General features: G+C 39.4%; 3 protein-coding genes across 3 annotated transcripts; 2 read left to right on the top strand and 1 right to left on the bottom strand.

Annotated features, from left to right (window-relative positions):
* Nucleotides 1–6575: 6575 nt before the first annotated feature.
* LOC306746395 (antimicrobial peptide NK-lysin-like) lies at nucleotides 6576–7500 on the top strand (the record flags this gene model as incomplete). The annotated part of the gene is made up of 4 exons (XM_079229306.1): nucleotides 6576–6624; nucleotides 6707–6786; nucleotides 7172–7249; nucleotides 7342–7500. The coding sequence occupies 4 exons, from the start codon at nucleotides 6576–6578 to the stop codon at nucleotides 7498–7500; spliced, it is 366 nt and encodes a 121-aa protein (XP_079085432.1).
* A 3299-nt stretch (nucleotides 7501–10799) lies between these two features.
* On the top strand, nucleotides 10800–11728 carry LOC306746374 (antimicrobial peptide NK-lysin-like; the record flags this gene model as incomplete). Its single annotated transcript, XM_079229284.1, has 4 exons — nucleotides 10800–10848; nucleotides 10931–11010; nucleotides 11400–11477; nucleotides 11570–11728. 4 exons carry the CDS (start codon nucleotides 10800–10802, stop codon nucleotides 11726–11728), a joined length of 366 nt encoding a protein of 121 aa, XP_079085410.1.
* A 1920-nt stretch (nucleotides 11729–13648) lies between these two features.
* tonsl (tonsoku-like, DNA repair protein) lies at nucleotides 13649–25893 on the bottom strand (the record flags this gene model as incomplete). The annotated part of the gene is made up of 28 exons (XM_079224392.1): nucleotides 13649–13908; nucleotides 14899–15032; nucleotides 15326–15399; nucleotides 15541–15716; nucleotides 16579–16750; nucleotides 17349–17656; nucleotides 17741–17819; nucleotides 17907–18063; nucleotides 18196–18302; nucleotides 18703–18896; nucleotides 18993–19473; nucleotides 20008–20297; nucleotides 20372–20495; nucleotides 21306–21469; nucleotides 21573–21645; nucleotides 21759–21848; nucleotides 21966–22021; nucleotides 22128–22326; nucleotides 22537–22662; nucleotides 23151–23303; nucleotides 23425–23576; nucleotides 23670–23784; nucleotides 23904–24075; nucleotides 24224–24353; nucleotides 24475–24658; nucleotides 24840–24982; nucleotides 25679–25774; nucleotides 25869–25893. 28 exons carry the CDS (start codon nucleotides 25891–25893, stop codon nucleotides 13709–13711), a joined length of 4374 nt encoding a protein of 1457 aa, XP_079080518.1. The 3' UTR covers nucleotides 13649–13708.
* Nucleotides 25894–27565: the final 1672 nt, after the last annotated feature.

Genomic DNA, 27565 nt, shown 5'->3' with positions numbered 1-27565 from the left:
ATGAAGATAACATTAAATTAATCAGAAATACACTATACATTGTTAATGTGGTAAATGACTATTCTAGGTGGAAACGTCTGGTTTTTAATGAAATATCTACATAGGTGTATAGAGGCCCATTTCCAGCAACTATCACTCAGTGTTCTAATGGGACATTGTCTTTGCTCATCGCATAGAAGACTAATGGATAATTAGAAAACCCTTGTGCAATTATGTTAGCACAGCTTAAACAGTTATGCTGGTGAGAAGCTATAAAATGGCCTTCCTTTGAGCTAGTTGAGTATCTGGAGCATCACATTTGTAGGTTCCATTAAACTCTCAAAATGGCCAGAAAAAGAGAACTTTCATGTGAAACTCGCAGGTCTGTTCTTGTTCTTAGAAATGAAGAATATTCCATGCAGGAAATTGCGAAGAAACTGAAAATTTGTTTGGGTGACCTCAAACTTTTGAACGGTAGTGTGTGTGTGTGTGTATGTATATATATATATATATATATATATATATATATATATATATATATATATATATATATACACACATATATATATATATATACATATATATATATATATATATATATATACATATATATATATATATATATATATATATATATATATGTATATATATATATATATATATATAGTACACTTGGGTGCATATATATACACTATATATATACACTATACCCAAGTGTACACTTGGGTATTGCCAAAAGAAGAAATAAAAGAAAAAAAGAAGAGAGAGAGAGAGAGAGATGTCACTCTTACCTGTCTTAAAAACTTGAGAGCCCTGCTAAAATATACAAACATAATTAAAAAGACAGTTAGGAGGAGGAGCTTTGTTTAATGGGTAAAGTTAGTGAATTATTATTTGGTGAATATTTCTTCTTTGATAATACTTTGAACAATGCTTAGGATTTGAGCTGCAGATATTTGCATCACTCTGCACATTCTCCTTAGAAGTGTCCTTCACAGTACATTTATCTAACCTTTTTCTATGCCTCGTCTCAGATGAGTTACCTTTGCACAAATCAAAGCAAATCTGCTTGTCTACATGTTCGACACAAACAACTGGCTCAAAATGATTATGTTCACAATGTTTCAAGTATATACCTTGATTAGAAAACATTGTACTCGTACTGAATTTGACCCATCTTCCGTCACTGAATGTATAAATGTCCACTCCAAGAGCATTTGCTGTCGCTTGGATTTCTACATTTGTGGCACAATTTCCAACCTTCTTCATCTTGGTCTTGTTAATGTAGTCTGACATTGAAGAATATCCCGTTCCCCTGACAGAGGATGGCAGAGGAACCTCAAGAGCAGGCAGTTCACCGTCAGAACTGCCATCGTCAAGAGCAGCTGCAGCATCAACATCACACTCTGTGATGGCCTTCACAGAAATGCTAGAAATGCTATACCACTCTGCTTCTGAAGACTCCTTCAGATTGTAGATGTGAAGCATCAAGTCACCAAGGGAACTGTTGAAGACAGCCACAGGTGTGCCAATATCTGATGCCAACCCAGATGCATCACGTGTCCCACAATCAACGAGCACTACAAGTTTCCCATGATTAATGACCGCAACTACTTGATGATGGATGTTCAACAAACACATGCCATCTGTCAATAAGCGTTCTTGCAGTATGTCCGACATCTCCGGCTCCTCTCGCAGGTCACTAAAATGTCTGGCCGTTGTTGGCTTACCAATCTTTACGTTCCAGTGCCTGCCAAACACACTGTGCTGTTTCATCAACGAAGACTTGCCTATGGCAACATTGCTTTCCTCTTTGACAAATGCATTCAAGTTGATCCCTTCTAAAAGAATGTCGTCAACATCTGACTTTTGCCATGTACACACTGGTGCGATTACATGCTTGATTGCAGCCACAACACTGCATGCAGTTGATGCATCCAAATTGGCCATGTTGGTACCTCTGTAATGAGAAAATATAGTTTGTATTTCATAAATAATAAATAACTTCCCTTTGATCATTACCAAGGTAAACTCTTTAGTAATTAAAGTTGTAAAATTAAAATTAATAAAGTGTGCAAGCCATTACCTTCCTGCCCTGCCCAACATGTGACCACTTGGAGTGGTCATATTCGAAAACTCACCAAATTTGGACGCTTGTCAGGCCTGGTGAAAACAGCCATCTGATAAAGCCGTAAAAAAACAAACAAATAAATGGCTCTTAGAAGTTGGACCGGCGACGCCCCCTCACCCTGAATGTTATTGACTTGAAAAAATTCACACATGTCCATCTCCACCTGCTTTACAAAAAAGCTTCTCAGACCCATATAGTCCGCCTATGAAAATGTTCCGCCATTTTTAATTTAGGTTAAGTTCTCCTACACGCTGATGTTTCATACCAAACTTGGTGTGCATCATGAGTGGAGCTGTATCATCAAGACTGGATTCAAAGTTCTTTGATATCTCATTGCGTTTAGGAGATATCAACCAATTAACCTCTTAGGGGCGTGTCTTGTTTTTAAACACTCATAACATTACAACTATTTGGACAAACGACTCCAAACTTGGTGTATATGTGCACATTGCATCCCCTAACTTGCAACAAATCAATCGTGCGATTTAAACACTAGGGGGCGCTACAGTAATTCGGGCAATTTGGGATTTTAACCCCAAATGCTTTCAACCGGTCTGATCAGTAAATCACATGGTACCTGTTATTGCTTAAATATAAGAGATATTTATACTTATATATTCATAGTTTTATATAGATATATTATTTATATATATTTAGAGGTATTTATACTTTTATTATACCAGCTCAATCAGCTCACACACACATCACTGAACTGTGAACGGCTGCTGCTGTGACTTCATGTCACGGCCATACTTTGGATATTGTAGCAATGCATAGTGCACTTTATACATATTTTTGGTCTCAGCTTCACGGAGAGAGACGTGACACATGTTGTCAAGCGTGTCGCCTAGCGCCGCAGGGCAGATGCGGGAACCAGTAAAGTGCTTGCAAAGCGCAATTTCCCGCGTCAGGCGCTCCACGAGGGAAAAAGATCGTCCGACCGGCGGGCGAACGTTCTCGGCTGGGCGAGCCGGCAACCCGCAGGCAACCACAAACGTGGCGGAGCGAGGGCCCGCTCACAGCTGCTAGTAGCTTTAATTAAGATTAAATCTTATCTGTATCGTTCCAATTTTAGTATATGTGCTATCAATCATCTCTGTATTGTTCCAATTTTGACATATGTGCTATCGAAATAACTCAACCATCCAATGTTCTTCTCATAATCATTTGATTCATCAATACAGTCATCATGGCTCTGTTGTTCCATCCAATAACATACAGCAGTAATTGTGTTCTAACGCCTGATGGAACCATGTGGCTCCATCTTAAAGGGGTCCACTTAAACCTGCTGTGATTTGAACATATGGTGACGCAGCCCAAGGTTGTAATCATCTGATTTTTATATGAACAATCCCATCTGGAATTAACCAAAAATAATACTAATCATAAAAACGATCCAGGTAGAATTTGATGATTACAGACAGACTCATTTTCCCGGGAGATGCAACCTCAGGCCGGCCCAGGTTTTAAGTTCTGGTCTTTGAAGTTTGATTTTTCATGTCTATGGTTACATTTTTGCAGTGTTGTAATATGTTCTGAAAACCAAAAATAAAACCAAAACACAATTTGTTTTCCATTAACCCAGTGTCTCACAAAATAGCAGGCAATGATCATTTCTAAATACTTGGAAAAGGTCTTGAACTCCACTGACAGCATTTCCTTTGTTATTGTGATCATGTCTGCTGATGCAGAACAAAGGAGTAGGTAAGTGGAGGTTGTAAAAGTGAGATCAGATACACGCTTTTCAGTCTCCTAATTTGCTTTTGTTCTTCTTTTGCGTACGCACAGCAGCTTTTTATTTTATATTCAGGTTAAGTTTTTCACTTTGCATCAAATATTTTACTCACGTGCTCTCTATTAAATGCAATACCTAAAAAACAACAAATGTAAAGTGTGGTTTGCCTTTATCACTTATCTTTATCCCAGGACACTTTATCATCTCACCATCTCACAGTTCAGTGCTTCTTGCTGATTAACCTCCTGATCAGACTGTCTGCGGCCTCTAGCACCACCTGTTGGTTCATTAGAGTAACGGCAACATCCGGTTACTGTCGAGCTTGTTGGTCAAGTGCAGCAGGCTCTGAACTAGTGAGACACAAATAAGTAACACTTGTGACTTTGGAAATTCCACTTCACTGACATTTGACAATTTAACACTTTAACCACACAAGCTGAAGTTGGAGGATACTTTATGCAAACTCTGTTTATTGTATGCACAGCTGCTACAGTACATTTGAAGTTAGTCATCTTTTTAACAAGAATATAAATCTCTTTAAAAAACAAAGTTAATACTTTAGCTGAGTATTTGGTACAACATGATCACATAGTGTTTGGCCATTCTTGTGATAATATTAGTGCTAATAGATTCGTTTGAGAAGCAAAGTATTAAGAGCCATAGAGACAGCTATGATGAAACAGAAAGCAGAGCTATTCTCCTGCTCTCTACAAATAAAAGCATTGTCATTTATCCTAATTTCTCTGAATACAATCGTTCAGCGGTTGTTGAGTTGTGGAAGTCTCTAGAGGTCCAAACTGAAGATGAGGATTTTCCATGCCATCTAAAATATGATGTGAGGAAACCACAGAACAGAGGAGGTGAGAAACGGTGTCTATTTAGACATGCCGTGTCAACATGATGCCATGTGGCTGACTCATTTCATTTCAATAAAAACAAGTAATTCTCATATAGTTCGAAGTAAAACATTTTACCTAAATATTTCTTTTATCAGTTATTACAGAATGGAGATTTCCCAGGTTCCTGTTTTCCCAGAAACAGGGATAACATCCTGCCCTCCATATAATCATACAATAGAAGAAGACATGGATGAAGTGAGTGTAGAAATTCAGCGTTGGTCCTGAATATACTGAGGAGAAAAGAAAAGAAAAACAACATAAAAATGTGCATCACACTCATATAAATATGTGCCTGCTACGATTATATACTACTATTACTTCAACAACTACTACGAGAGAATTTCAAGTTTTGATGACCAAATGAATGGAGCCACCATATTGATTGAAAGACCCACAAAAACTATAATGTTTATGTAAGCATGCTATTATAACTTTTTGATATATTAAAATGTGACAATTTTTGTAACAACTATACTATGAAATACTATTGTTTTTCTTATGGAATGCTGTATTATGACATTTTTCTGAATTTTCTTTATGACATACTATATACGTTGACATTTTATGATATTTTTGGCATGTATCCTAAAAGTTAAAAAATGTCAATTTTTATGGCAGAATTTGTTTTATTACACTTGCATAGCTATAACTTTATTTATGACCTTTTATGGCATACCATTATCACATTTTTTGGATACTATAGTATGACATTTTCCAGGACAACAGTGAATACTGTGACATTTGTAAGTTATTTGTGTTGAGTCTTTTATGTCATACTATACTACGAATCATTTAATGACATTTTTATGGCCCATACATTTTTTTATGAAATGTTTTTGCAGCATATTTTTGTGTGACATTCTTTTGCACACTATATTATGAAATGTTTATGCCATGCTATTCAAACCTTTTTTTGACGTATTAAAAACGATATTATTACAGTACTTATGACATACTATCCTATGATATACTTATGTCATTTTTATTACATACTTACTATACCTTACCTCAACATTTTAAAAACTATTTTTGACAAGATTTCTTTTTAATTATATTTGTTATCACAATATACTATATTATGAGATATGTATGGCAGTATCTTGACAATATTTTGCTACTGGTGTTTCTTTACTCTGAGCATCTTCTGCATGTCTTAGATCTCGTCTCGAAGGCGGCTGAGCTGCTTCTGATGAGCCTCTCCTCACCTTGATGGCCTTATCTCCACATAAAAGCACATCTTAACATCCAACACAACTGACAAGACAATAATGCACATTTAGCATTTACACTGGAAAGTGGAGAATTACATAATGTTCATGAATAAAATTACAACAATACGCAGGATTTGGACACATTTTGACACTCTCCCGTCTTGGGGGAAACACTTTGACAACTCAGATCCTCTGAAAGCCTCAATAGCAACATTTCGAGGGGTCTCTAAAATCACAAGACAATTATATTATCACTTGCAATTGTCCCTAAAATGTATTTTGAAAGGCATTAATGCCCAGCAGTTTTCATTATTCAAACAGCGAAACATTTATTCATAAATATGCGTTTTTATTTTTTTTTATCGTAAACAGTTCTTCTTGCCAAAGAGTGAGCGTATTGAATGGAAACAGGACTCTATATGAGTGGGTAGTGGTGTGAAGAAGGTTTTGTGTGATAGTGGTTTTAATAAAACCACGGTTTGTGACGAGCTGCTAGTTGTGGTTTGAATTTCCATCCGTGAAGGCTTGCAGGCGTGTTGTTCTGCAGCCCCGCACCTCTGTTGTATATAAAAGGTGTTATCACCAGACACACAATCAGAGATCACGGCTCATTGCCAGCAATGGAAACCTCTTCAGTCCTCCTTGTGTGCATTCTGGTGACATGTTCAGGTGAGCTGATGTATTTCTGAGTGTAACATAATGTTTATCATGGGAACTGTTCTTTCACATTGTTTGTTTTGTCTCTTCACAGTTTGGACAGTGAGAAGCTTCAGGGTCAACATTGATGATGAGAAGCAGGTGGAAGTGGAAATATCTGTGAATGCCGGCAAGGTAATGTGGCTGCTTTAAACACTGATAGTCTGCATTCTATTCAAATGTGTCAAATCTGATATGATCCACAATGCGTTCCTTGCCTATTTGCTATGTCTCTGTAGACTGTGTAACTGTACATTTGACCTTGAGACTGACACCAATCAAATGTAATTAAAGTATCAAAACTAAAATGACATGTTGGTCAGAAAATGGTCCTTTTGAATCATTATACATTCCATGATAGGATTGTTAATACTGATGCATCAGGGGATGCGTCCTTAATGAAACCATTTATTAGTTTTTATATTTACTGCTTATGTAACGCTTTTCCATCACAGACTATTATTTCTAGTTAGCATCCCTTTTGCTCACTATTTAAAGTTTGTGTCACTTTCATCTGCAGCTTCCAGGTCTGTGCTGGGCATGCAAGTGGACTTTAAAAAAGGTGAAGAAAGTCATCGGACCCAATGCCACTGCCGAGGTAAAGTACAGTCTAACGGTCTGACGGCTCAGGGAGCCGGATAGTTGCTGCATTGTGTTCTGAGCAATGGAGACGATCTTCTTCTCTCACAGAACCTGACATCGAAGCTGAAGTCCATCTGCAAAGAAATTGGCCTCCTAAAACGTCTGTGCACCAAATTTGTGATGATGCACCTCACAGAATTAGTTGAAGAGCTCACGACGACTGATGATGTGAGGACGATCTGTGTCAATACTGGAGCCTGCAAGTGAGTTACCAGCCCACCATTTTATTATCAACTAACAACATCATCTAAAATAGTGTATCTTCACAAAGCCCTTTCACAATAATCATTATTCTGCTATTACTACAACTCATAAATGCACTTTCTTACAACACAAACTCCACACTGGTGGAAAGTAAATATATACACTCTTTGTACATTTATTTTTTATTTATGCTACTTTATTCTTCTTCTCCAACACATTTCAGAGGAAAACGTTGTACTTTACCAAACTACATTTGTCTTGTAGATTAGATTAGCTCCACTTCGACCAACTACATTAAGCCACTTTTATATTAATACATCCAAAAGTCATAATAATACATTCTGCATGATGAGAACTTTTGATTGGTTGGCTGCCTAGATCAGAAAACATGTGATTCAAACCATTACTATTATTTTGTATCTGATGTGCTCTCTTTAGGCCAAAGGAGTCGTTGGACCTGCTCTTTTATCCAAGGGAAGAGGAGTCATCAGTTGAAATGAATGAATATATCTGATGTTGTATTCATGAACAATAATTAAGATGCACTTAATTAGTTTGACTGATACTTAGTGCATAGAGTATATGATTAAAACTCTCTTTCAGCTTTCCTTCTTACTACTTTGCAATGTCTGTAACATCTATTCCAATTTCTGTGCACAGACGATATCAATAAATGATTGCATTTCAAATTTTCAAGAGTATTCTTTGTTGTATCTGCACCCTGAACCCTTGTTAAAATATCATACCACCAATTTTGATCATTCACTGTCACTTCCGGTAAATGATTGCATGCATCCAAATGGTTTACTGAAAAAGTACTGGGCTTTGAAACTTCATCAAGTATGTATGTCTCAGTAAGCAAGCAATAATATGAATAGTCTGACACAACAAGGTTCTTGTTCTACAATTCTAACATTTATTTTGTGGTAAAGCTTCTCAGAAACCTTCAGTTTCTATACTTGAACAATACTTGAAAAACGATAGCAATGTCTTCAGCACTCGATTTTATCAGCAAACTCAAAAAGGGGACAGGTCCATTTAAACTGCACCTCATGGCATCCAGTTTGTGTGTGTAGCTTTTGAGGATGAACAGATAGCAAAAACATCAACCATTGCCTCACCTTCCTCTGAGAGTGTGTTGTTGGGTGCTGTTAATGCCTTGGTCTCACCACAGCAGTGAAAAGGAGAAATATGTTTTATTTGGTGTGAAATAGGTTATACAGGCCGGTACACATGTTAACATGGCTCATGCAGTATACATCTGTTGTCTTCTAAGATATGTTGCATAAGTGAACTGATGTACAAACAGTGAACCAAACTTTGTTTTTTAAGTGACCTTTGAACAACAGTCCCATCAGCCAAATGTCTTGAAGACAGAACTTTGCTATCACACCTTATTAGCCACACCCATCCCACAGGTTCAGTCTGGAAACGTTGCATCGGCCATGAGATGACACACTGAGCAGGGTTGTGTTTGAGGGCACAGCGGGTTTTATGTTCAATCTGTTTTCAGTATTGTCAAAGAAATGAGTTCAATGTGTTGCTGTTCAGGATTTATATGAACCAGACATAATCCCTTAACAGTGATGAAAAATGGCCCACTGAATGACAAAAGCATCATGTGTCACTTATTTTTTTTATTTTTTATATATCAAATCATACAATCCAGTATCCAGTGTGTGCATCACGACACAAACGCACTGCTGCGAACAAAACAAACTTAAGGCTTTCACAGATAAACATAAATAACAAGTACAAAATAGAAACTTACACAACCAACACACAGAATGTCCGTGGACGTCATGTCACTAGCAGTTTGCTCCTTTTGAAGATTTAATTAAGACATATTGATTGAAAGACCCACAAAAACTATAATGTTTATGTAAGCATGCTATTATAACTTTCTGATATATTAAAATGTGACAATTTTTGTAACAACTATACTATGAAATACTATTGTTTTTCTTATGGAATGCTGTATTATGATATTTTTCTGAATTTTCTTTATGACATACTATATACGTTGACATTTTATGATATTTTTGGCACGTATCCTAAAAGTTAAAAAATGTCAATTTTTATGGCAGAATTTGTTTTATTACACTTGCATAGCTATAACTTTATTTATGACCTTTTATGGCATACCATTATCACATTTTTTAGATACTATAGTATGACATTTTCCAGGACAACAGTGAATACTGTGACATTTGTAAGTTATTTGTGTTGAGTCTTTTATGTCATACTATACTACGAATCATTTAATGACATTTTTATGGCCCATACATTTTTTTATGAAATGTTTTTTTGCAGCATATTTTTGTGTGACATTCTTTTGCACACTATATTATGAAATGTTTATGCCATGCTATTCAAACCTTTTTTTGATGTATTAAAAACGATATTATTACAGTACTTATGACATACTATCCTATGATATACTTATGTCATTTTTATTACATACTTACTATACCTTACCTCAACATTTTAAAAACTATTTTTGACAAGATTTCTTTTTAATTATATTTGTTATCACAATATACTATATTATGAGATATGTATGGCAGTATCTTGACAATATTTTGCTACTGGTGTTTCTTTACTCTGAGCATCTTCTGCATGTCTTAGATCTCGTCTCGAAGGCGGCTGAGCTGCTTCTGATGAGCCTCTCCTCACCTTGATGGCCTTATCTCCACATAAAAGCACATCTTAACATCCAACACAACTGACAAGACAATAATGCACATTTAGCATTTACACTGGAAAGTGGAGAATTACATAATGTTCATGAATAAAATTACAACAATACGCAGGATTTGGACACATTTTGACACTCTCCCGTCTTGGGGGAAACACTTTGACAACTCAGATCCTCTGAAAGCCTCAATAGCAACATTTCGAGGGGTCTCTAAAATCACAAGACAATTATATTATCACTTGCAATTGTCCCTAAAATGTATTTTGAAAGGCATTAATGCCCAGCAGTTTTCATTATTCAAACAGCGAAACATTTATTCATAAATATGCGTTTTTATTTTTTTTTATCGTAAACAGTTCTTCCTGCCAAAGAGTGAGCGTAGTGAAGGGAAACAGGACTCTATATGAGTGGGTAGTGGTGTGAAGAAGGTTTTGTGTGATAGTGGTTTTAATAAAACCACGGTTTGTGACGAGCTGCTAGTTGTGGTTTGAATTTCCATCCGTGAAGGCTTGCAGGCGTGTTGTTCTGCAGCCCCGCACCTCTGTTGTATATAAAAGGTGTTATCACCAGACACACAATCAGAGATCACGGCTCATTGCCAGCAATGGAAACCTCTTCAGTCCTCCTTGTGTGCATTCTGGTGACATGTTCAGGTGAGCTGATGTATTTCTGAGTGTAACATAATGTTTATCATGGGAACTGTTCTTTCACATTGTTTGTTTTGTCTCTTCACAGTTTGGACAGTGAGAAGCTTCAGGGTCAACATTGATGATGAGAAGCAGGTGGAAGTGGAAATATCTGTGAATGCCGGCAAGGTAATGTGGCTGCTTTAAACACTGATAGTCTGCATTCTATTCAAATATGTCAAAATCTGATATGATCCACAATGCGTTCCTTGCCTATTTGCTATGTCTCTGTAGACTGTGTAACTGTACATTTGACCTTGAGACTGACACCAATCAAATGTAATTAAAGTATCAAAACTAAAATGACATGTTGGTCAGAAAATGGTCCTTTTGAATCATTATACATTCCATGATAGGATTGTTAATACTGATGCATCAGGGGATGCGTCCTTAATGAAACCATTTATTAGTTTTTATATTTACTGCTTATGTAACGCTTTTCCATCACAGACTATTATTTCTAGTTAGCATCCCTTTTGCTCACTATTTAAAGTTTGTTGTGTCACTTTCATCTGCAGCTTCCAGGTCTGTGCTGGGCATGCAAGTGGACTTTAAAAAAGGTGAAGAAAGTCATCGGACCCAATGCCACTGCCGAGGTAAAGTACAGTCTAACGGTCTGACGGCTCAGGGAGCCGGATAGTTGCTGCATTGTGTTCTGAGCAATGGAGACGATCTTCTTCTCTCACAGAACCTGACATCGAAGCTGAAGTCCATCTGCAAAGAAATTGGCCTCCTAAAACGTCTGTGCACCAAATTTGTGACGATGCACCTCACAGAATTAGTTGAAGAGCTCACGACGACTGATGATGTGAGGACGATCTGTGTCAATACTGGAGCCTGCAAGTGAGTTACCAGCCCACCATTTTATTATCAACTAACAACATCATCTAAAATAGTGTATCTTCACAAAGCCCTTTCACAATAATCATTATTCTGCTATTACTACAACTCATAAATGCACTTTCTTACAACACAAACTCCACACTGGTGGAAAGTAAATATATACACTCTTTGTACATTTATTTTTTATTTATGCTACTTTATTCTTCTTCTCCAACACATTTCAGAGGAAAACGTTGTACTTTACCAAACTACATTTGTCTTGTAGATTAGATTAGCTCCACTTCAACCAACTACATTAAGCCACTTTTATATTAATACATCCAAAAGTCATAATAATACATTCTGCATGATGAGAACTTTTGATTGGTTGGCTGCCTAGATCAGAAAACATGTGATTCAAACCATTACAATTATTTTGTATCTGATGTGCTCTCTTTAGGCCAAAGGAGTCGTTGGACCTGCTCTTTTATCCAAGGGAAGAGGAGTCATCAGTTGAAATGAATGAATATATCTGATGTTGCATTCATGAACAATAATTAAGATGCACTTAATTAGTTTGACTGATACTTAGTGCATAGAGTATATGATTAAAACTCTCTTTCAGCTTTCCTTCTTACTACTTTGCAATGTCTGTAACATCTATTCCAATTTCTGTGCACAGACAATATCAATAAATGATTGCATTTCAAATTTTCAAGAGTATTCTTTGTTGTATCTGCACCCTGAACCCTTGTTAAAATATCATACCACCAATTTTGATCATTCACTATCACTTCCGGTAAATGATTGCATGCATCCAAATGGTTTACTGAAAAAGTACTGAGCTTTGAAACTTCATCAAGTATGTATGTTTCAGTAAGCAAGCAATACTATGAATAGTCTGACACAACAAGGTTCTTGTTCTACAATTCTAACATTTATTTTGTGGTAAAGCTTCTCAGAAACCTTCAGTTTCTATACTTGAACAATACTTGAAAAACGATAGCAATGTCTTCAGCACTCGATTTTATCAGCAAACTCAAAAAGGGGACAGGTCCATTTAAACTGCACCTCATGGCATCCAGTTTGTGTGTGTAGCTTTTGAGGATGAACAGATAGCAAAAACCATCAACCATTGCCTCACCTTCCTCTGACAGTGTGTTGTTGGGTGCTGTTAATGCCTTGGTCTCACCACAGCAGTGAAAAGGAGAAATATGTTTTATTTGGTGTGAAATAGGTTATACAGGCCGGTACACATGTTAACATGGCTCATGCAGTATACATCTGTTGTCTTCTTCTAAGATATGTTGCATAAGTGAACTGATGTACAAACAGTGAACCAAACTTTGTTTTTTAAGTGACCTTTGAACAACAGTCCCATCAGCCAAATGTCTTGAAGACAGAACTTTGCTATCACACCTTATTAGCCACACCCATCCCACAGGTTCAGTCTGGAAACGTTGCATCGGCCATGAGATGACACACTGAGCAGGGTTGTGTTTGAGGGCACAGCGGGTTTTATGTTCAATCTGTTTTCAGTATTGTCAAAGAAATGAGTTCAATGTGTTGCTGTTCAGGATTTATATGAACCAGACATAATCCCTTAACAGTGATGAAAACTGGCCCACTGAACGACAAAAGCATCATGTGTCACTTATTTTTTTTATTTTTATATATCAAATCATACAATCCAGTATCCAGTGTGTGCATCACGACACAAACGCACTGCTGCGAACAAAACAAACTTAAGGCTTTCACAGATAAACATAAATAACAAGTACAAAATAGAAACTTACACAACCAACACACAGAATGTCCGTGGACGTCATGTCACTAGCAGTTTGCTCCTTTCGAAGATTTAGTGCGCAGCCTCAAGTGATCACTGCTAACTAAACAGACCCTCAAAGGAATAGCACCCTTGTTGTACAAGTTGTGTGTTCATGTTTTCAGATGGCAGTGATTAACGATCAGCCGTCGCCTCTGACACGTGTCCGTTTCCCCTTCATCACAAGGTGGCGGCAGCAGAGAGCAGACACTTACTGTGTCGGTCAATGAAGTGTCCGCGTGACCGACTGGTTTCCCAGCTCTGCTTCAAGGCCTGCCGGTCCAGCTTGTTGAGTCCCTGAGAGCAAAGACGGAGATCCTTGACCAGCTCTGACAAACCATCCAGACCGGCACTGTCCCAGGGGCCAGACACCTCACAACCTGTGGGCCGAGCAACAAGGAGCTTATATTAGCTCACCTATGCATTCAAATAATATTTGTAATACTACACACAGCCTCACAAGTATAAGATCAAATGTAAACTAACTGAACCAATGTCAGTTAAAGTCATAATTCCTATAGTCTCAGACAGTCCAAAAATACTAGTTAACATGAACTCTCTCCCAAATCCCCAAACTAAAGTACTAAACCTCACATTTGTGGTGTCTGCTACATGGACAATCTATTGGGAGAGATGATATACTGAGCACCAAATGCAATGTTCTGAGTATGTGAGTACATTTTCTGTTTCACAACTGAGAAAAATAGAATTACACTAATTTAGTAATAAAAAATAAAACCAACATTCTGTCTCCTATTCATTGTTTATGGAGCAGCAGCAGACTTTATACTTGATGATATCACAAGTATGAGATAGATATATACATACATACATACATACTTACTTACTTAGAAGGCATTACAATCTATTCAAATTTAATTAATTAGTTATTATTCTCTTTTATGAAAGAAAATGCAAAATCTTGACCATGAACTTTACACACTGGTTGTCATAAAACATTATATAAAAAGACAATAAAAAAGTTTTACTTTAGTTTTCCACAAAATGTAATTATACATGTATTTTTCAACCTTTGAACCTTCCAGTTTAAATATGTAGTGGCCATGTTAAGTCCCACAATGTACCAGGGTAGCACATCTTACTTTTAGGCCAATTATACCAATTTACTTTTGGAATAATAATAATAATAATAATAATAATAATGTGGCACAAAAAAATTGGTGCAAAAAAATGGATGTAAACAAAGTAGGTTTTAAATCTTCCCAAAAAAAAGAAATGGCTTTGTAAATGTGTTATGAGAAAGACAACACATTTTTAGGCCTCAAGGAAACACAAGATGTGTATTGATGTGAAACAGTAAGCACCAATCCTGTAGGTTATGACCAATACACACAAATACACTTTGGTACCTTGCAGGTTTAGAAGGGTCAGAGGTCGACAAGCCTCTCGGAGTGAGACCAGGATGTTGTGAAGTGTTGCTGAGGTAACAGCTGGATTTCCTGAAAGGTTCAGACTCACCAGAGTCGGACATGAAGGCAGGCACCTAAAAGGAGAACCAAAAAGTTTAACAGAGAAACTTATGATTGCATCCAGAGGCAAACAAAGGATGGCAGATCAAACCACAGAAATCCTAAATTAAAGATTGTTCACGGTGAAAAAGAGGACATGGCTTTGTGTTAATGCACGAGGCATGAAATGAATCCAATCATAATTCTGAACACATGTTCAGAGACGTTTGGCAGCATACTTCAAAGACATGATTACAATATAATTATGATGAAAATTATGCATATTCTCACAGAAAAATGACTCAGAGGCAGCAGCACATACACTCACCTGGCCAAAGTGGCTACACTGCTGTCTGTCAACCCGTTTGCTGCCAGACTCAGGTGGGTCAGTGAACACTCATCCTAGAACAAAGACCAATGCTTTTATTTGTTTGTAATGTCCTGGAGTTACACTTAGAGCTCTCAAGTGTTCCACACATGAATGATATCTGTATATTTAATAGTTTGTGTGCACAGTTCAGAACATGATTTTGGGGTATGTACCTGTGACAGGATTTTGGTGAGGTGTTCCAGCGCCGGGTAATCTGCTGGGCCCCTGCAGACAGCAGACAGGTCCAGGTGTGTGAGACAGCGAAGAGGCAGAGTCTTTAGCACCAGCTCAAAGCCAGTGGAGCCCAGTGCATTGTGGGATAGGCACACTGATTTCAGGTGGCCGGTTCCTGAAAGATCAAATTAATCTATTTATTTATATACTCATTGTAAAAAAAATTAAAACATTTTTTATTTCAAAGTGAAGGACATTGTATGTTGGTTTCTGATACATATTGGCTTGTACATGAATAATACTATAATATCAGACTTTTGTCATTTCTAGCGAATAAAAAAACATGACACTACTTCAAAAAAAGATTAGATTAAAAGAGGGCACTCTGCAGCTTTATTGATTCTGCTTATCACACACACTACAAGCACTCATTTGAAACCTATTGAAGCAAACACAACTTTATCCATCCCATTAACTAACCTAGTGTCTAACACATCAGTGGCATTTTAGTTGAGCTGAAGAAAACTCTGCCTCTTTCACACATAGTTCCCTGTAAATTACTGGTCACCGCTGGTGATTTCCACTATTCACACCTGCGTTACAACCAGGAACTTTTCCATCTTGCGATTTTTCACACATGCCGGAATAGATGCGGCAAGAGAGAGACCAGCAGACGGTGGTAATGCAACACTTATGGATACCAATCCCCATAAAACTCAATAGAAGAAGACTAGAAGAAGTCCGGATGCATTTGTACGTAATTTTCAGGAACATGACGGGCGAGGAGCAAGAAAGCATTGGCGTAAATGCTAAACCATCAAAAAGTCGCGGATTAATATACAATGGAGTCGGACTATGGGCTTATCCTTACAATGCTTCTTCTTTCATTCCCAAAACAGCTGTACCGACATTTTCCCTGAAATGTTCCCTGAATATTGATTCCTCTGCTTCCATTCACACATGGCGCCATTCAGGACATGTTCCTAAACATTTCATTGATAGGCTGCATGTCTGAAAAATAACTTTAAGACAGTCACCTGTCAGAGCGTTGGCGAGCAGCAGTCGATGCTGCTGTAGGAAGCGAGCGGTGAGACCACAAGCCTGCAGAGACAGCTTGGCTAACAGAGGGCAGCAGGACAGCAGACAGGACAGGGTCTCAGACACACCGTCACCCAACTGGTTCATGCTGAGGTCGAGCTCCTCCAGGCACTGAGAGAAGAAACAACCACAAAGCACTGTGCATAAGAGCAATTTCTCTATTAAATTAAATGTGTGTTAAACTGGTGGCCTGTCATTCTCAGAAGTGACGGTAAAATGTGCATAGTGTTTGAGATGTGTGATGATGTTTGTTTCGACACTGTGGTGGGGTTTGACACAGGAAGGGTTGCTAAAATCTGTTAACAGCAGCAAGCAAAACACCTTTTCTCACACACCCTCGTTGTTAGAATCTGAAAAGGAAAATGTAAAACCTTCTATGTGACTGAGGCATCGACTTCTAAGATAAGAAATATAATAGAGTAGCATTTCGTTTGTAGTATTGAATCCCACCGCAGCATGTTTTTTCCATTACTTTTAATAATTCACAGATCTCACTGTGAATACGTGGGATTTTTAAAAATAAAAATGCTCTAAAACAGAAACTATCTGCATAGCGAAGAGTAAAAAGAGTGGGCAACTAAGATACATTGTGATTTGAACGTGAGTGAACGCTTTAAAGTTACTATAATATTGATTATTTAATGAAATAAACTAACTACAATGTAAATGTTCTCCTCAAACACTGAAAAACTCCAGCCTGGCTCTTTACCGGAAACGCAGGATGACTCTGCCCCTTTAAAGCATGCATCGCCTTCTCCAGCCCTTCCCCTGTAATGCCATTAGCAGAAATGTCCAACAGCCGGAGCCGAGGCATGGTGACTGCCGTGGCGACCAGCTCGGGAAGAAGGTTGTCATGGAGACGGTTGCCGGAAATATGCAGCTCGGTGAGGCTGGCCTGCAGTTTTAGGGCACGGAGGAGCGGATTGAGGGAGGAGGCCGCCAAGCTGAGGCCGCAAACCGACACGGAGGAGCTCCCATCCTGCACCTCACACAGCCGGGTGACACGCTTGTTCTCATCTGCAGGGAAACAGACAGAAGCTCCAGGGTGGGTTCTCAAAATGTGTGTGTCTGCGTTTGTGGGCATTTGTGTTTGTTGCTCACCCACTGCCAGGCTGTGACAGGCTTTCTTATAGCGCTCAGGCAGAGGAGGAAGATCCCAGGAGCAAACCTCCGCCAGAACCTACAACAGCACAACACACCTGTATAATTCTATGGAAATAAGTAAAAGTAATATTACAAAGATTCTTTTCTTAAAGCCAGTCCTTACCTCTTCATTGGTGTGGAGGACAGTCAGCAGTAGGTCCTGCGGGGAGAGCAGAGCACCTTCCTTCTGCAGTGAGAGGTGAGGCAGAAGGCCACATTTCTGGTAATAACGCTGCGCGGCCTGCTCACACAGCCACGCCACAGTGCAGGAGTCCGCTTCACTGGAACACAGGGGAGTGAGGATATGGATGACAACAGGCAAAAACACAAGCATGGTCCTTAGAGTCGAAGCCCACGAAATACTTCACTGGTGTCGTTCATTCTTATCATTCAAAAGTTACATTTACACCAACCTTTGCGGAACTGGGATGAGGAAAACATCTTCCTGAACTCTGACCCTCATTCTGATCGGTGGAGGCAGTGATCTCGGCATGGGAGCAGCAACACATTGAGCTGGATGCTGAAATAAATGGACAAATAAAAAAATAAAAAACACATACACATTAGCAAAGCAGATTGGCTTCTTTAAAAGAGGAGCTCCAACAAATCTTGAAGTCAGATCAAAATCAAGATCTGCAAATGATGAAACTGTGACTCATGTCATGCAAAAGGTATGATGTAAAATACACAGTCAGTTTAGATGAAGATGACAGTGAAGATGAAGATATCCAAGCTGCGGCAGTGTCTCTACCTTCTTGATTATCTCTCTCATTCATCACTGTCTAAAGTTAATCAAGATAAAAGACAGATTCCTGACAGATTATGTTGCACGTATGGCTCCTTGTGATAAGTAGACAGTAGAAATGACTCCATCTCTAACTCATCCGAACACAGGGTATAATACAGAGATTCTTTCTAACCTGCATGAATATTTGTGGGTACGCTGGCGTTTCAGGTCTCATGTCCTCATCGTCTGTAACTGTGGGGCTGTGTGACCTGTTGACCTCTCGTCTGCCCAACCTGACCATCCCCGGCATCTGAGTCATTTTGACCTGGTGAGGCTTCAGTGAGCTGTTCTTTTTCAGAGGGAGACTCCTGCTGGAGGACGAAGGAACTGCAGAACACGAAAGAAAAGAGCATCATAATGACGGCAAAATAAGCAAAGAGATGTGGAGAAAATTAAAACGAGACAAATAAGTCAAGTCATTACTTCTGCAAGTGTCTGAGTTTAGGAGGCTGTGTTGGCCTCTTGCTGAGGACAAGGCAGTGTCCTCCCCTCTCATCCCACTCTGATCCACTCCAAGCCTCCTCTTCTTCTTTGGCTGGATTTCCCCCAAATCATCCTCCAGCCAGTCATCAGCCACATACTCCTCCTCGGGAACCAGGGCCGATTTGTTGGTGGATGAAACAGCTGGTGTGCTGGAAAACTGAGGCTGTGACAGACCCTGGAGAAGAGTTTTGGCGCTGCCTAAGCCTCGAATGGCACTGTGGTACTCCTCTCGTGCAAAGACAGATGGCGGGGGAGCCTCCCTGAGACTTTCTCGACCGGAGTTGGGGACCGGGTTGGTTTCCCTGTTTGCAGGGACTTCCTTTTGACTCGGGGCTGCTGGGAAACTGTGTCGAGGGCGGACGGCACGGAGAGGACTCACCCGGCAGTCGGAGTCGCTGTCTTCTGAGGAGCTGCTGTTGTTCTAAGGAAGACATGCAAACAAATCACATACAGTAATTGTAGATCTAAAGGTTTCTGACGGGGCAACCAAGGTAAGTTAAGACTTTTCTTCAGACCTTTCTGACATCACATAGTATGCTATTTAATACCCGTTTCACCATCCAAAGTATGAACGTATGATGGAAAACCAGGAGTGATGGCCTAAAGGGATTTATTACTACATCACATAATTATTTTCAGTACATATCATAATTCTTAATGTAATTAAAAATAAACAGCATACAAAAATGTTGGATAGATTATCAAAGAAAAAAATATTTAAGTTTTTGCTAAAATCGACACTTGCCCATTAATAGACAATGAGCCTCCTAGTTACTGTAGCTGGCAGTGGTGACATTTGCTTCAGGATTAAACAGCGTCCTGCACCCCAATCCACTGTTGCAACTTTTAGTTTAAAATGTGTATAAAGTCTCCCGACAGCTCCTAATCAGATACAACAACATCACAGTATTAAGTATTTGTATCTTCATATAAAGAGCCATTTGGCAGACGTTACCCCGTACAGGACAGCAGCCTCTGTTCCTCTGGCTTTGTGCCGCTGTGCTGAGCCGTTGCTCTTCCACCGTTTGGGGCTGGCAGGTGCTGCCCTCACCTCTGAGCTCCTGCTGGTCCGGGGTCTGTCTTGGCTGGAGGAGCAGCCCGCGTCAGAGGACAGCAGCGGCTCTGAGATCTCAGCATCAAACAGCTGGCTGTCCTGCAGTGCATCAAAAGACTTGGCTGGGGCCGAAGCAGCGGGTACTGTGTTAGACAGAGATAAGTGTGGGGGGGAGGAGGTGGAAACGGTGTCTGAAAGGACGTTTAAAAAAAAAAAAAAAAAAGGGCAAACCGAGGCTAAACTGCTGATGATGTAAAGGCCTCACCTCCCCCTGCAAGTGCCTTCCTGAGCAGTCTCTCTGTAGCGATGCACTCCTGCTTGGCGTCCTTGTCCAACTCTCTGCTGTACGTCCTCTGCCACTGCCGCAGGGTGTCCATGGCGGTGTTACCCTAACAGAGGAAGCATGAGACAGATGCACACATTAAGTAAGACCCATCGGAATATTGGTTGGTGGGACGCCAACAGCGGTATTAACGCAACACACAGGGGCGGAAACTATTTAGCCAGAGGGATCCCAAACAGGGGCTGCATGCACGTGCGACCTACCTGGCTACCAAAATAAAAAAAGAGCGGCTCGGATTACAACACACAGTAGGAGTGACTTCAGTCTCTGCTCAGGACGTCGTAGCTCCACTATAACTTTGCATTGCAAATAGCTGCTGCAATAATGATGTTATGAATGTTATATAGTGCTGCTGTGAAACTTATAACTAGATTATGGTTTCAGAAATCATGTCAAGGCCTCCATGACTGGAAATAAATAATAGGGGACATTTTTACTGTGGAGCAAATTACATTTAAACTAAGAGGGAATTAGATGGAAGATGGAATTAATGGTTTCATTATGAAAAACAAACACATACATGAACTTAAGTCATAATAATTACATCAATTACATAAGACATGTGTGTGTATTGGACTTTTTAACTACATGAAACACATTGTATTTGAGTGTCTCTCTGACTTTTTATACATTGCTCTGTGTTTTTAAGATTCATCAACTCAGCAACAGTGTAACTGATAATATTTTGCTACATTATTGCAGAAACCAGTTCCTCACTGTAAAGGCGGTCTAAGTAGTTTGCAACTGTCTTGTGATTATACAGTTTGTATATTACAGTTAAATAATCATTGGTAAATATTACTATTACAGAACCGGCTCCTGAAATTAACCAGAGGCTTAAATGCCACACACACACCTTAGAGTTGCGTTGGCTGACAGAAGCCCCTCGTTCCACCAAGAGTCTTGCGACTTTGAAATTGCCACAAGAGAGGGCGTCATGTAGAGGCGTCACTCCTTCACACGAGGGTCCGCCAGGATCATTAATGTTAGCGCCGTGCTCCAGAAGCACAGGTACAATGTCTGCATGAGAGAAAGAGGATGCAAAAGTTGCTCTTTTTGACACAAACACAGAAAACAACAACATTTAAACAAAGTTATATTAAGTTAATATGAAATCAGTTACCATAGTGGCCGTGGTTGCAGGCCTCATGAAGAGGAGTCCAGCCACAATAATCTCTTGGGTTCACTGGGTGACCCTGGCAGACGAGCAGAGCATCATTTGGTTATTATACAATCCAGGTTGTCTTTTTTTTTTTTTTTAAACTCTCTTTTTTCTTGAAACAAAAATGATAAATCTTGTTTTCCTCACCTGTTCCACCAGATACTGGACCTGCTTCAGGTTTCCGTCGATACAAGCTCTGTGCAGAGTCGTCTCGCCCTTCTCGTTCCTCTTGTTCCACTAAAGTAGTGAACAAGGATTCAGAAAGAGCAGAGGGTGAAACACTGAAGAGGGAGGACATAGAATACAAAGATGAGGCGATTGCTGGGGGAAATTACAACGGATCTAATCACTCACCCTTCCCGTCTTCCTCCTTCCTGATACCATCTTGTCATAACCTTCCAAATCATCATCTAGAAGCCACATGAAAAGTAATATGAGACGCATGTAAACAAACAGAACCATATCATAACTTTGGGAAACATTATAATTTGTCTAGGGGCAGAATGTCAGTTCTACCGGAGTCTGAGAGAACGACATCGCTGTCATCCAGAGGTTCACTGTTGTCCATCTCCTCCTCTTCATTGTCCTCCCCATCACTCCCATCTGGACTCCAGCCCTCAGCAGCACACAGCTCCTGCAGCCTCGCCTCAGTGTCATCAATCTTTGATGAGCCGTATCGTCTCTGCACGGCCAGCCAGAGCCTCAACGCGCGTTTCTGTTGGAGAGAAGCCAGTGTTTTTACACAGCATCTGCTTTTAGAACCTTTAGAAAGTATTACTCTTTTAATATAGCATATGGATTGGCAGCTATTTTGAAGGGTAACTATGGATAAAAACACATGAAAATGAATCCGCCTTTTAAATCCAGTTTGATCTTCTCTTATCCAATTCATCTTCCCAACTATCCGCTGCTCTTTTCCGCTCACCTGTAGTCTGGTCTGGCCAGACTTCTGAGCGCAGTGGAAGGCTGAACTGTAGCTGCCGTCTATTTCCTCAAAGGCCCAGCCGCTCTCCTCCTGAGCTGTTGCGATGTTCAGCCAGGTACTGCACTCCTGGTGGAGAAACAAACAAGTGATTAAACTACCGGGAAGATTTATTGTTAGAATATTATAAATTATGTGGACCGTTTAAATGACATGACTAATCAATAACTAAGCAGGTCACCTCCCAAAATCATAAAGGTAACTTCAGCTGTGATTGTTTTATGTACTTAAACAATATACTGTATATTATATATATGATTTATACATGATTAACCTCAGTCATGAAACCCAGATATCACAATGTCATATAAAACATCTGTAATTATGAATTATTTATGTATGCAATCTATTCATTATTATTACCCTTATTTCCCCTCTTTTGTTTTCTCTTTTTTCTTGGAGTGAGCACCATTTGATGTGTGTTGTTCTTTCTGTGTTGAATATCATGCGTACCAACCAAGACATACAACTGAAAAATTGACAAAGAATGTGTATAGTAAGAATAGTATTTCAGAAAACAAAGAGCCGTTGGGCGAAGACACATATAGCTCATATACCTCTGCAGAGCTGCCCTGCCGTAAACACAGCTCCTGTCTGTAGTGCTCCACTGCCTCGCTGTACTGCCTCAGGTCTGTGTGGGTCGCAGCCAGGGACACGTGGATGACAGCCAGCTCTCTTGCAGGCTTTCCCAACGCTTCAGCGCCCTTCAACTGCAACACATAGAAAACACTACTTAACAATATTCATCATATTATGTGAATAAACTTGAACGAAAAGAGGTTCAAATGCGGTGGTATTGGGTGCTAAAGAAAACATTAAAATGTTCTTTACCTGAGCTTGATATGCAACCAGAGCTTTGCTGTAACAGCCAACCTTACAGTAAAGGTCCCCCAGCTGCTCTGCCAGCCCCACGGCCTGATGGGAGTTAAGTTTTTGGCCCTGATCCTCCCCCAACTCTTCCTCCAGTTTACAACCCTGGTCCGCTATGAAATTTAAGCAAACCACGCACACAACTCAGTTATCTTTGTGAAAAACAAACAACGAGCCTGAGAGAATAAACAAACTTGTTCTTTTACCATATTTAAAAGCTTTCTTCACTGCTCGCCTGTCGAGCGGCTGCTGGGAACCCAGAAAGACGGCTTTCTTCAGAGATCGTCTAGCTGCTACAAAATCAGCCAGAGAGAGTTGCACCTGTGGATACATGTCATGGAGATGCACTAGTTACAACATGTACAGCCACAATAACAGAAAATGGGTACTTGGTTGAATGCAATTTGACTATTTTTGCTTTCTCAAGAATGGGTTTATACCTTGCCAATACAGTGAAAGCACTCGCTCTCACTGAACTTGTCTTTGATCTTCCTTGCGCACTCTTTGGCCTGTTCAAGGCAGCGCACAGCGTTAGACTGCTGACCGTTACGGAAGTAAATGTTGCCCAGGTTAAAGTTTGCACGGTAGAGATCCTCCAGCAGATTGCACTTCCTTTACAGGATAAGAATGTAGAAAGCAGAATTACCCATACTTTATAGTAATCTTCAAACACTCATTATAAATCTCAGTTGTAGACGGCAACTGAAGAGTATGAAAAAATGAAACTTTTTATTATTATTATAGTTTAGGAGGTTCTTACTCTGCAATAAAGACACTTCGTCTGATAAACTCGCTGCAACGTTTGTGCTCCCCGAGATGATCACAGACCAGACCAAGGTTGAGGAAGAGGCGTGCCTTCATCTCTCTAATCTCACGCTCTGGCACAGACCCTGGAAGAAAGATAAATATTGTAAAAAAAAAAAACATTACAAAAACTATGGGCAGTAGATCTTTAACAGTCTCCATAAAAACCCCTGAGGATATAAACGAGTACATAAAAACAGTGCAGACCTTCAAGACGGTCATCTACAATGGCCAGGCTCTTCCTGAAGGCATCCTCCGCTTGCTCCAAACTGTTCCTCGATTGGTCCGATTCATAACGGAAGAGGTAGGTTCGACCAATAGTGGCGAGCGCCCTTTGCTCCTCAGCGTGATCTCTGACGGAGCGAGCTAAATCCAGGTGACATCGCTGGTGCTGAAGAAGACAAATACATACGACCCCTTAAATGCTTTCATAAGGCCCATGGAGCGTTTTCATACGAGCCAGCATGTTGTCCGCTACGTTTGCATCACTATGGCACTGATAATAAAAGTTTTAAGAATTGGTTTAATGGTCACAAAAAGGCGTTCTGTATGAAGCAGACCAGGCTACTCACCTTCAAAGCAGCTTCAATGTTTCCCATCTCTGCGTAGCATTCTCCTATCTTACGATTGGCCACAGCTCGTCCAATCACATCGTTTAGCACCTCGGAGAAAGACAACTCCTGCTGGTGCTCCCTAATGGCAGCCTCATAGTCACCTGATATACACAACAAATAGAAGGGTGGATGAATGAGTAGATTAAAGAACAGGACAGTAATGTCGGAGTGCATTTTACATTACTGTTTTTATGTGGTTATGTGCATAGTGACAGAAAGAGTGTGTAACATACACACAACATGTGACAGAGACAACAGAAATTAGTATAAGACAACTGAACTAATTAAACTACTTTATTTCACACAAGGAGCAGTTTAACTAGCAACGGTCAGTCCATCTGTATTCATCACATGATGACTAACTTGGTATAATCAGCATTATTCAGACATTTCACTGCTATCAAGTCTGTTTGAAAACGTCTGATCTGTGTCCTTGTATGTCTGTATTGTATCATTCTGCCCTTATACATTATATTATATATATTATGTTATACATGATAAAAGACCATCAATTGAATCATCAATAAGCCTAACACCGCTTTCACTGTATATACTTCTAATTTACTGTATACACTGTGCATTTTCTTTATTAATACATTTTCTTAAATTAATATGTTCTGCTATTTGATTGTATTGTATATATTGAGTATTTCCCATACTAAATATTGTTATGTTTACTATGTATTGCTGCTGCCACAAACAAATGTCCCCTGTGGATGAATAAAGTATGTATGTTCCTTCTATTGTAATAAAGTTATCCATTCAACAGTAAATTCAATTTTGTGAATATTACGAACCACTTCTGGACAGCAGCTCTCCGAGCTGATTGCAGATGTTCGCTTCCTCCAGCAGATTGTTGCTGCTCTGCGCTTTGCTCTTCGCTTTCTGCAGCTCTGCAGAGTAATAACACGCATCAACAATGCGAACAATCAAAACAAACGTGCTAAAACAAGCGCCAATTGTTCAACTACGTTAATCAAAACTTACGTTTAATCTCCCGTGTGGAGCTCATCCTGACTCGGCTCTGATCAGTAAACGACGTGTTAGCGAACAACGCGTTTAGCTTAGCGAGCTGGACGACACCCAGCTGGCTGAACCTACACGAACTAACCAAACAACTTATTTTACTTCACTTTCACTTATTCCTTCATTTGCATGTCAGTGAATGTCCTCTCTGTGATTCACGTATCCGATCGTGTTTAACATCTCATCAAATAGCGCGACTTGGAGACACTTCAGTGAACATCCATTTGCTCCAGCTATCAGTCCTCCGTCAACTTCGCAAAGCCCCGCCAGTATTGCGCGAGCCAATGACTGAGCTGTGTTAACTGTGCCCCGATCACGGCCTCTCAGGCACACACCCCGCCTGGCTCAATAGGATTATAAAGTCGTGTGTTCTACACTGCCCTCAACCTCGATCATCACTATCATTTAACACTTACGGCATACGATTCGTTAACGATTCTGTGGATGGTGTACTGCAGACAGCTGAGTGTGCCTGTCTGTCTGACAGACATAATTCGGGGCATAAACATACTCCTACTATGAGTACCGTTCATTGGCTGACGCCAGAGATGTAGTTCTACATGGAAACAAAGAGAAGGGTATGTTCAAGAGAAACCTTCTTGTGGTTTGGTGTTAGTCAAAAAGGTTACCATATAAACCTGATGTTTCCTTTGCTGTAGCAAGGGAGAGTTCTGTTTATAGGTAATAGTAATTAGGATCCCATTCGAAGAAGAAATATTGAATTATTTAAATTGGGAGGAAAAGAATATATTGATTGAGGATAGGAAGTCAGATCATTTTGTATCCCTTAATTATTAGAACTTGATGGATATGTTGTCATGGCCAATGCAATTGGTTTATTTGATCTTATCACAGATATATTTGTATTGGTTTATATGAGGGCTTTATTGAAGTACAAAATACATTTTCCAAGCAGAATTAGCAATTAATAAATAGCCAAATTGATGGTTATGACGTTTCACTCTCTTCTTTTATGAAACATCATGAACGCCTGCTAGATATACAAGACAAACTGAAACTTCTGCACACCGTGTCTTCGCCAATACATGTTACTTACCATTGAATAAAAAAATGCTAATATTAAGTAAATATTAGTAATACTAATACTAATGTAATAGTGTGTTTTTTGCTGCCAATTAGTGGGAACAACATTCCCCCTGTAAAGCTGTGATGCTACATTAAAGCTGATTGTGGTACAAAAGACCTGTTTCAAAGAGGCCAATGCATCTTTTTTTCTTCTTCTCTCTTTACAAAATGTATATTGAAGTTACCCTTTAAAATCCAGTATCAGTCAGGCTCTCATAATTACTAAGTTAATGACTTAGTTAATTACTTAGTAAACACACAATCATATAGTGAGTTAATGCCGCAAGTTAATAATTAAGCTGTTAGACAGAAGTCTGTTGTATGTACTTGTGAAAATATTCTGGAGAGGTTTTATTTAATTACACACATATAACACCACTGTACAATAACAACAAAAGTCAGTGTTTAAATCATACATTGTTTGTTAGTGTGTGAATTTGGTCAGCAGGACTGCTGGAAAGAGGGATCCATCAAATTTGAAAAAACAAACAAGTCCTAACGTTACTTACACCAATTTTCAGATTGGTGTCCATGGAGCTAACCCAAATTCATGATCTTATAATCCAACTGTT

This window comes from Taurulus bubalis, assembly GCF_910589615.1.
Source record: "Taurulus bubalis genome assembly, chromosome: 1".
Lineage (NCBI taxonomy): Eukaryota > Metazoa > Chordata > Actinopteri > Perciformes > Cottidae > Taurulus > Taurulus bubalis.
This window is presented reverse-complemented; position numbering and strand designations above follow the sequence as displayed.